General features: G+C 36.7%; 3 protein-coding genes and 1 non-coding gene across 5 annotated transcripts; 2 read left to right on the forward strand and 2 right to left on the reverse strand.

Moving 5' to 3' along the window:
- Nucleotides 1-262: 262 nt before the first annotated feature.
- On the reverse strand, nucleotides 263-5,296 carry LOC108579554 (TATA element modulatory factor). The gene is made up of 10 exons (XM_017943118.1): nucleotides 3,312-5,296; nucleotides 3,125-3,226; nucleotides 2,772-3,047; nucleotides 2,339-2,677; nucleotides 2,051-2,263; nucleotides 1,825-1,971; nucleotides 1,347-1,739; nucleotides 1,036-1,270; nucleotides 833-959; nucleotides 263-750 (listed from the first exon to the last, which is right to left on the reverse strand). The coding sequence occupies exons 1-10, from the start codon at nucleotides 5,294-5,296 to the stop codon at nucleotides 464-466; spliced, it is 4,104 nt and encodes a 1,367-aa protein (XP_017798607.1). The 3' UTR covers nucleotides 263-463.
- Nucleotides 5,297-6,472: 1,176 nt separating this feature from the next.
- Trnai-uau lies at nucleotides 6,473-6,565 on the forward strand. Its single transcript is given in 2 exon segments — nucleotides 6,473-6,510; nucleotides 6,530-6,565. It is a non-coding gene; the product is annotated as a tRNA-Ile (tRNA).
- An 876-nt stretch (nucleotides 6,566-7,441) lies between these two features.
- LOC108579500 lies at nucleotides 7,442-8,984 on the forward strand. Its single transcript, XM_017943044.1, has 6 exons — nucleotides 7,442-7,501; nucleotides 7,788-8,201; nucleotides 8,284-8,420; nucleotides 8,496-8,625; nucleotides 8,721-8,784; nucleotides 8,848-8,984. The coding sequence occupies exons 1-6, from the start codon at nucleotides 7,442-7,444 to the stop codon at nucleotides 8,970-8,972; spliced, it is 930 nt and encodes a 309-aa protein (XP_017798533.1). The 3' UTR covers nucleotides 8,973-8,984.
- Nucleotides 8,922-9,759, reverse strand: LOC108579692. 2 transcript variants are annotated; one of them, XM_017943279.1, is made up of 3 exons: nucleotides 9,571-9,759; nucleotides 9,058-9,494; nucleotides 8,922-8,982 (listed from the first exon to the last, which is right to left on the reverse strand). In XM_017943279.1, the coding sequence occupies exons 1-2, from the start codon at nucleotides 9,757-9,759 to the stop codon at nucleotides 9,093-9,095; spliced, it is 591 nt and encodes a 196-aa protein (XP_017798768.1). In that variant the 3' UTR covers nucleotides 8,922-8,982; nucleotides 9,058-9,092. The 2 variants fall into 2 exon arrangements, with proteins under 2 accessions (XP_017798768.1, XP_017798767.1); XM_017943278.1 differs by lacking the exon at nucleotides 8,922-8,982 and having other exon boundaries at nucleotides 8,986-9,494.
- Nucleotides 9,760-10,371: the final 612 nt, after the last annotated feature.

The raw sequence follows: 10,371 nt of genomic DNA on the forward strand, positions 1-10,371 counted from the left end.
ACTCTACTTGTATACACTGTACGCGCATGCGTGAACAGGCGTATGCGTGAACGCACGCAACAATAATTAAATTTTGAAAAAACCGCCCACAATGAACGTTGCAACGTAAATAAAATTTTACATTGCATTTTTTGCAATTTTACACAGAATTAAATGTTAGAATGTGAATTAACGCGATTGCTAATTATCAGTAATAAAGACAAGTGAAATGTCTGAATTTATTGAAATTAAAGTTTCGAATTCCCTGAAAGAATTCCCCGGAAAATGTGTATTAGAAAAATTCATTTTCTTACCTCGTTAGCTCTCAAATTCAAACCCGTTAATTCAAATAGTTTTACGTCAGTCTCTTCAACTTATATACCCTTTACCTTTTTTAAGCAACTTCGTAAGTTACTAATTTCTTTATGGTATTACCTCCATTGTATTAAATTAACCAATAAATAAGCTTTATCCGTGAAAATTTTCATGTGTCACGCTTTAAAAGTTGATCAATTTGTACTTTGTACATCTCTTTGATATCTTGGAGATCCAAACGCAATTCTTCATTCTCTTCCATTTTTTCACCGTACATTTGTAACAACGCGTCGTATCTAGTTTGTATTTCTCGCAAACTTTCGTCTAAAACCGCAACTTCCATAACTTTACCATTCAATTCTTCGATCTTTAAAGTTAATGTAGATAGCAATGAATTTAGCGCATCTCTTTCTATGTTACGTCGCGACAGTTCCCATTGAAGTTGCTGTATTTCACCTGAAATACAATATCGATTAATCGACACTGGTGTAAATAGTCGAAATGAATATGGGTTTATGATAGACATTCAAAAGTATACCATCTTTTTGTTTCAACTGAGCTTGCAGATTTTCAAATACTGAAGTACTACTACTTGATCCCGCTCTAATACTGTCAAACGCCATTGCATACATTTCAGGGTTGTCTTCGGCAGTAGGATCGCACAACTGCAACAGAGAAATAAAATCTTCCAACTTCCTGCCCTAGAAAAAGAAGAAGATGATCACAGTATATACCCATTACCGGCCAAATACTGTCTATAGTGTTGACCGGATCTTGTTCTGCACTGGTGTTAGGATTAAGTAATTCGTTGTCTTGGATATTTTGTTGCTTCTCCGATATCGCGTTCTTTCTCCTTTCTGCATCGGTAGCTGCTTTTTCCACAGCCACTTTATTTTCCAACGCAACGATTTCTCTATTTAACTCCGCTATTTGCGAAGAATGAGACTGTTCTAATGATTCTATGGTTTGTAGATATCTGTAGGTAATATTTTGCATGAATTTTTTCCACCTCCATCAAGCACTTCAAAACTGAAGATATTAATTTTTCTTACCGCGCACTCTGTTCGGTTAGCTTTTCTTTTTGCGCTACTAATTCATCATACATCTCTTGCAACCGCACACCATCGTTCTCTTTGGCAGCAAGCTTCGCCTCTAACTGAGATAACTTGGATTTTAAGTCAACATTCTCTTCTTTAAGGTAACGATCTGTTTCGAGTAAATTTTCCACTTTTATCTGCAACTCCATATTCTTGTCGGACAATGCTTTCTCCTGTTTCATAAAGCTATTAGATTTATGTAATAAATTTGCTTGAAGTTGTTCCAATTGTCTTAATAATGGTTTCGTAGCCATTGATGTGGATTCTGAGAGTTCCTCGCACCTAGCTTCAGATGCTTCTAAACGTTTTAGTAATTCGCTATTTTCATGCTTGAAAAACTCTTCCTTTCTGTGTAGAACAAAAAACAGAGAGCCTTAGAAATTATCCGAAACTAAGCACAACTGAGAGATTATGCCTGTAAGAATATATTTACTTCACGTGCATTTCCTCGGATTCCCTTAACTTGATTTTTAATTCTTCTATTTGCACTAATAGTTGACACGATTCTCCAGCGTTAGTTGATGCCTCCTTTAATTCCGCTTCTGTAGTGGCTAAAAGTTTCTTTGTCTCAGTTAACTCCCTGAAAAGTAGTAGTAAAATGGTTGCTCTGATGATACGTGAACTATGTTTCATCACAAGTATTGGGTCATTTTACTAACATTTTCGTAGAATCTAAGCTTTTTTTATATATATCCGCATTTTGCATGGTACTTTCTAATTGTTTTTGTAAAGTCGCTATTTCTTTTTCCAGCGTCTTTGTTCGTGCTGTTAAAGAATAAACAGCATCTATCTGAGATAGCTCAACTTCCTCTTTTGCCCGCAATGATCTTTTCAAACGTTCCAATTCAGAAGTTTGTTCCTCTATTTGCTCCCTACAAATGTTTTACATTTTTGCAACACGAGAAAGCAAAAAAAAAAAAGAATAGAACACACGTTTACTTACGTACTTTTGACTTTTTATTAAAATATCACTTTCCTTCTCCTTAACTCGTAATTTTTTAATAATGTTACTATGTTGAAGTTGTTGCTTGCTCAATTTTTCTCCTTCTTCTCTAAGCTCTTTGATAATTTCATCTTTTTCAGCATTTAGAGTGGACATTTCTTGAGAAGACAAACGCGTAGCCGCTTCTACTTTTAATTGATCTAAATTCTTCCTCAACGAATCTCGTTCTCGTATCGCTTGCTGAAATTTTCTTTCTAAAGCAGATAGTCGTTGTGTGTATTCGTCCGTGATCTGATTCAAGTTTTGACTTTGCTCTGCATATTTCTCAAAACTATCAAGTTGCCTATGTAATGGGGAAAAATTGAAAGTGTTATGATATATCGAGAAATGAAAGATGAACTCTGCGATATTTACTACACACCGAGGATAATACTTACTTTTTCAAATTACTATTTTGCTCGTGCAATTCCATATTCATTCTACTAACATCAATGAGCTTCGATTCCCTGGCTTCCAATATTTCTGTCATCTCTTGTATACGTTTTAATAATTTTTCTATTTCCACGTTTGCCTCGTCAGATCCTACGCTAATTTCGCTCAAGTCTCTCGAGTGTCCTTTACTTTTTAACGTCCTCGATAAAAAATCACCGCCTTTGGATAATTGCTTTGTCAGACTTTGTCGTGTTTGCGTTGAGCTCGAATCACCATTTGGACTGTTTTAAGGAGAAATCATTTGTTATTAAATTCGAAAGTTAAATTGCATATAATTAGTTTACAATCGTGTATACACCTGGATATGATTTCGATATCGCTGGAAGTAGTGGTTTCTAATTCATCTCCACTAGTGTGCCCGCTTGTCTGATCCGAGCCAATCTTAACCAGGTCGGATCGACTGTAATGAACGAAATTAAATTTATATTCTTCAGGTCAGTGTGAGAATTACCTAATTAAGAAGACATGTTCTCCTTAAACAATACCTTTCCGACGAAATAGGTGAATTTTCTCGAGGCATTTCCGCACCCTGTATTTCCGCTTCGATGATCCCACCACCACCCTTTTCTATCATCGCGTCTTCCAACATCGTTTTCACGTAGGAACTAGAGTTCAAGGGTGCGTCTACATTTTTTTCATCTGATTTACGAATCATCTGCTGAGTTTCCTCTGAACTACTCTCCATCAAGGTTCCCTCGCAACTTGAGTCTGTCGAGATCAAATGCTGATCCGGAACTTCTACAGTATCCGACCTAAATGGATGGGCAACCTCGTTAGATGGATAAGGTTCCGGTTCCGCGGGTTCTATGGTGGAATTTATTAATCGATTGAAATTCGTTAGATCGGTTTCAGATTTTTTTCCAGTTCCATCGAAATACTCTGGCTTATGGATAGGCTGCGTTGTGATTGTTTCAATTGGCAAGTGTAAATTATGCTTTTCGCTTAGGGAGTCTAAGCTCATATTTACTCGTGAATCTGTACTGCCTTTTTTTAACGTCAGTTTGCCATCAGGGTACGAATCATGCATTTTTCCACTTGTAGAAATCTCGATAGGAATTTCCATTTTACCCTTGACTTGTTCCTTCTGCTGTAGTGTTTCTAATATCGTCGTGACAGTACTTTCTGAGGCAGAAGTGCACGAGTCTTCCCCCAAACTCGCTTCGTCCAGCTCGTCCGTGTAAGGTACTGTTTCTACGTTTTCTGGTGAAACTTTCATTGCATGTCCACTGGATAAACCTTTGGATACATGTGGTCCTGTGCCTGAATACGTTCCTGTCGACGGTGTACTATCCATACTGCTTACACATGAATTTCCATGGGGTGTTTTAACTTCTTCCATGGGAGATTCATATGGAGAAATATCAGAAGACGATGGATGTGCCGAATTTTCTTTATTGATGACCTGTGGAACATTGATGTCTTCCCAACAAGGAGTTACAGAGTCATCTCTATCTAGCAAAGAAGATGATTCGGAGTTTCTTGGATCCATTGGAGATAAATATGGACTGGAATCGCTTTTCCAATCTCCTAAGACTTCTACAGAGCTTGGAGATGTAACTAGACTATCTGGTAGCACCTCTACTGACTCAGAATTAACTTTAGTACCCACAGCAGAAGAGCTTGGTAAATTACTAACAGAACTACCATCGGACTCGGGAGTAGTCGTACAATCGGTGCTAGATCGAGAACCAAGAACTTCGACACTCTCTAGACTCTTCTTATCATTCTCTGGAGATACAATAGACAATCTGTTTGATATAGAAGCAGTAGAATCTGAATCTTGCTCACAATTTTCTTTCTTTTCACTTTCAGACGTTTCATCTTCATTTTTAACAACATTTTCTTGACCTGGGGAAGGCTCAATTATATTAGGTGTTTCTATGTTATTCCTTGGACAATCATTGATCTCTTCATCTTTATTAGAGGCTGCACTTGTTGTAGCAATGGTATCACAAGGATCCACTTGCTTTGGAATATTACTAGATGTTTCAACAGTATCTGGACTAAGAACACTTTGCACCTCATCATGAACATTCTTTTCTTTGAAAATTTCCATCTTTTTAGGTTCCTCTGAAGGACTTGAAATCTTACTTTTATAATCTTCTGAAAACGACAATGAAGATACAAGTTTTTTCCCACTTTCAGTAGGTGTACTTTGCAAAGACTTGGAATGGGTAGCAGATCTGTGCTTTGCATCATGAAATTTTTGTGATTCAAAGAACGATCCAGTGAAGCTACCCCATATACTACTCGTGGTATCTGGTTTAGTTTCCTTAGGCTTTTCACGGTGATGTGGTTCATCACCTTTTATTCCCCATGATGCAAAAAAGTCTGATGTATCCTCTGTATGACCTTCCAATGGTTTTTGATCCTCATCTTTGATATCTAGTGCTTTATCAATTGTCTTTTGAGCTTCTTTCAAAGCAGATTTGGCCAAATTGGCAAATCCAGTGGCATCAAACCAACTCATTTTTTATCGTACCTAAAATTGTAATTAATGTGTATACAATACTGACTATCCAAAAGAGGTTACGTGTCAATATGAAGAATAGAGAATGAGAAACTGATTTGTCATAAAGGTAAAGTATAAGATAATTGGAGGTTAGGGTTATAACAACAATGTTTGTAGTTTACAAACTCCAATATTATTTTGTATAATCTTCAAAGATTCATAAATTCATGCAGTCGTTTACAAAAGAACTGCAGAAGAGGCGAACCAAATAAATCATTTAAAACGAAATATGACAGAAAACTAATTGCGTCTTCGTATGAAAATTTACGATTAGTTTAAAAAAGAAAAAGAAAAGGTAAAAAAGGATGTAATTTTCGTGAAATCTATCGTGCACTGACATAGATTATATTTGAAATTAAATTAAAATCGCAGTCATCAAAATATTAGCAAGGGTTGCATAAACAAAACATGTTGAATCATTGACAATGACAGTCATTGATCGATGAAAAAAATAGCATGTACTTACACGTACTTATTCGCATATCGTTTACAGAGCTTTTCGCAAAGTACGGAATAGGAAAATCACTGGAAAATATTCCCGTACAAAATAATCTTGAACTTTTTCTATCGTAAACTTGGACTAAACTGTTACACTGGAACGAAACTACCGATATGCGCATGATGTAGCAACATATTATGTAAATGTTGTCTTTGTAGAATAAATTATAACAATTAAATATATCATTAAGTTTAAGAAAGTTTATATATGAGAAATGAAACAGACGGATGCAATTTGTCAGACATTTGACAATAACTGCGCAATTGTATTCTGCTTTTTCATTTTTGATACGCAGTTCCCAATATTTTTATGATAACAAAACACACGGTGCTTTTTTCCTATTTTTTCGTAGAGTTTCGATATGTCAATAAGATGCTCACTAACAGTTGTTCTGCTTACATTATGCATACGTGTACATGGCGGTAATTTAGCAATGTTTTCTCCCATATTTCTCGTCCATAACGAGTCCTTATTTTTGCAGAGACTGTGTGTTCTATTATTAAAGTTTCTTCCACAAATTGTTTATTGCAAATAACAGATAATCGACCAAGCAAACACAATAGTTTGTAATATATTTTTTTTAATTTAATGACCGAGATACTGAAAATCGTTTTTGGAGCAAACTGTTTTCAACAGCTCCAGTGGCGCAATCGGTTAGCGCACGGTACTTATAAGACAGTGAATCGTGAGCAATGCCGGGGTTGTGAGTTCGAGCCTCACCTGGAGCAGTTTTTTTTTTAATCTTAAATTTCACCCACTCTTGTAAATTTATCGGGTATAGGTGATTATCACGCACAGGTTTTGAATAAAATTTCTTCTTAAAAGAATGTACATAAGTTATCAAGGAAAATAAGAATAAAATAGATTTTGCACGAGTTCTACTTGGATTTATTGTTTCGATCTGGTTTTATGAAAATCGAATTGGTAAATACCACGCGCTTAACTCTGAACAAAGTTTCAATCCGAGCGCAAACAATGCAGCAGACAACAATGTGCTTCTAGCAAAAGAATCGTCTTTTAGAGTACGAATGACGCAGGAAAGGGAACAAGTACAGACATCCTCAAAGTAACCGCTATTCTTGTACAACAAATATTCATCAATGATGCGTTGCCTTTCTTCAAGTTTCCGCATTCTACTTTCTGCAGGAATCATTATCAATTACTGTAACATCTGACATGGAGAAAAATTACAGATAACAAAGCTGTACTTGCTTTGCGATATACGTCGAGGACAAGACGAATCGCATTCGTCTGGTGGCATCGCGAGATCTTCTCTTTCGTCCGTAGCTTCTTGCTTCGTCATTTCCGTACCTGTCGCTTCGGTTTTTTCTAAAACCGATTCTCCTACAGGTCTAGTAGTATGTTCCACAGCATCGGTTTCCACCAACTTATCATCCTGTGCCTTATCTAACAGTGCAATCCTTGAGAGCTTTTATTCCTCGATTTTACACGCTCTAATTACCTTCCCTCCACTGCGTTCCAGATTCTACTTGCATTCTTGCGAGTTCCGTGGCTTGACTTTTCGAGGAAACCTCTTTCGTTGCATCTATCGCTGTATCTATCCCGGCTAATTGTCTTTCATCCGCATCTTTACGATAGCCACGATGATCTGGGACAGCGTCGTGAATTTTTGCAAGTTCGTCCGCCTTTTGCCAATCTTCATTGTATGTAATATGCGATCTAGCATTTAGAAATTTTTCATCCACGATGTCTAACGCCGGATCGCGAGCTCTAGCAACGATCGTTGTTTGGTCGCCATCCGTAGAATGGTCTTTCTTCAAAATCCACGGTGCTTGGGTGGCTAAAAGCTTTGTCAGTTATCGTGGAACAGCGAGAGAAGACGTTTTCAGATAAAGGATAACAGACGCGAATCGTACCTATTCGTTTCAGCTGTACCTTTACCACGGGGCACCATGGATCGCATGTGGGCATTTGGATGAATTATTATAGAGGTTCAACAAGAAGTTCCATAATCGAACTTTCGATCGAGAAACCGATCATTTGACAGCTTACTACATATTACGTCATTACATTCGCTTGACAAATGATATTCGTACATTCAATTATCGTACTGCTCCATCTGTTGCTTGCAGCATAAAACATTTAAATAAAAAATTATCTTTGAAGCAAATGTGCTCGGTATTATCGAAGAAAAATATCGAAGAAAATGTTCAGGTATCCGAGACGTTAAATTCTTCCGATACTTGTGATTGCAAAGATTTTGAAAAACCGGGAGAAACTGTAGTTATTACCCGAAAAGGGGATGAATTACCTTCGAATTATCTTAATCAGAGAATTTTTGGATTGTTAATACCCGCGTTAAAAGAAACGCTTATCGAGGCTTCCAAATGGAATGCTCTCAGGGTATATTTGTTGTTTAACTTAACATTCATTTAATAACACTTTTAAACGTAAAGCAGTAAAAGTTAAAAATGAACGGTTGTAGGTTCAGAAATGTCGGTTCAACGGTCTCGATTATATTTCGGAGATTTTGTGGAATCGGAACCCACGTCGGTCGCAGATATATTTTCCGTCGTTAAATGTATTTGACATACCGCCATTTAGAGAATATTTGCGCCTTCAGTAAGCAAATAAATATCCCACTAATAATACGCTTATATCAAAGAATCAGCATTTTTAATTTATTCCCTTCATTAGTCCTAGGCCCTATTATCCGAAATCTTGGTTATGGTCCGAGGATGAAGCAGCATTATACATACAAAGATACGTTCGCGGCTGGTTCGTGAGAAAACGGGCAGACGTTCAGGAAATGAGGCAATTTTGGAAGGTTAGTAAATGAAATACTACTACGTATTATGACACTGTACTGTTCCTTTTTGTTGTTGCGTTATCTTACATCGATCTTTCTACATAAATTCGTAGAACGTCACTGGAAAAAAACTCTTTGGCAAACGGAAAAGTTGCGTCGTGCATACGCAATATTTGGGTACGTTCTGTTTCATATATTTTGAACGATAACGATATTAAGAAACATTTAACGTACTTACAGGTAAAATACAGCACGGTACAAAACAGGAGATAACCGACGAAGATTTGGTTCGCTGTGAAAAGTATCGTTCAAAGGCTGGCGATCGCAAAACAATACGAAAATCGAAGAAGAAAAGCACACTTTAGATGGAAGATTCTATAAAAAGAGAGTAGATTTTATTTAAAAAATATTCTATCTTTTCTGTTAAATTGCAATACACATGCAACATACACCGCAAATACACGATACACATATACAGTTCATGTTCACGATGTATTCTCTTCTTTAATGTTCGCGTACAAACTAGGATTTGCACTTCTATCTAATTCTAAGCTTATTTCCGCCGTAGGAGTTTCACCCTCCTCGGCGACCCTATAATTTTTGAAGCCTGTCATATTGTATATAAGTTCCAGTCTTAGATCAGGATTTTTCCGTTTCTCTTGCTTTGCTTGGCGAATTAATATTTCTTTCAGAAGAACTGGCAAGTCGGTTGTTCGTGGCATGATTTTTTGCGGTGGTATTTCGGTACGTTTTGTATAATTCTCTTCTTGATCTTTAGGTATTAGGATATAATCTGGTTTGTAACTCGTGTAATCTATTTGAAACGGTTCAGGATGCCTTTTACCTCGAAAAACTTTATCGACAAGTACCATCACATTTCGCGGATCCTGAAATATGCAAATTCACTTTTAATAACCTGTGTTTGTCATCATCAGAGAAACACAGCAAAGAAAAGGAACACACGTGAAAATGTTTCGAAGTATCCGGCAATGCAACTACTTTCAATATTCTCATGTAACATGTTTCGGAATATACTTTCTCATTACTTCTAATCACCATCCTACCAACACCATGATGCTTTAAGTTTCCCAATATTTCCCATAAAGGTTTTCCTATTAAATTGTGTGTTTTACCAATATATTTTATCGTCATATTCGTAGACTGTTTAGCACTATCAATAACAATCGAACCTCTTTTTCACAACGAGGTTAGAACTGTGTACTCCACCGAAGCTAGCGCTATATTACGTCGTGGCGCAATTGAGTTAGATGGTACAATCGTACGCTAAGTTATCGGGCGATGATATCGTATGCTGTCACCGAGAAGATAAAGAAATGCTGTGAAGATTATTAAGAAACAGCAGTTTAAATAAAGAATAAAGGTAACGAGGTAACAGCGAATTAGCGTTTGTCGGTTTAATATTCTCTACCTCGTCTGTGGTAGTGGTAAAGTTTCTGATAAAAGAAGAAAAAAAGTAATGAAATTACATAATGCAGTATATTCTCCACAAGTGTCAGACCGCAAGGAAGCTAAACCTGACACTCGTAGAGTCAGGGACCGCCTTTGTAGTTTGCCGAACGTAGACAAGGACAGCGAATAAAAGATAAGCATGAAAGGTGAGTCGAGGCAACCAAGCGATTTAAATATCAACTTTTTTAATTTTACGTTTTTTTATCCCGAAATTTTTCTTGACATATTGACGAAATTTTTCTGATGAAAATGACATAAATTGAACAACATTTACTTATTAACTGTCGCGCCAGA

The sequence above is a fragment of the Habropoda laboriosa genome, unplaced genomic scaffold (genome assembly GCF_001263275.1).
Source record: "Habropoda laboriosa isolate 0110345459 unplaced genomic scaffold, ASM126327v1 scaffold33, whole genome shotgun sequence".
Lineage (NCBI taxonomy): Eukaryota > Metazoa > Arthropoda > Insecta > Hymenoptera > Apidae > Habropoda > Habropoda laboriosa.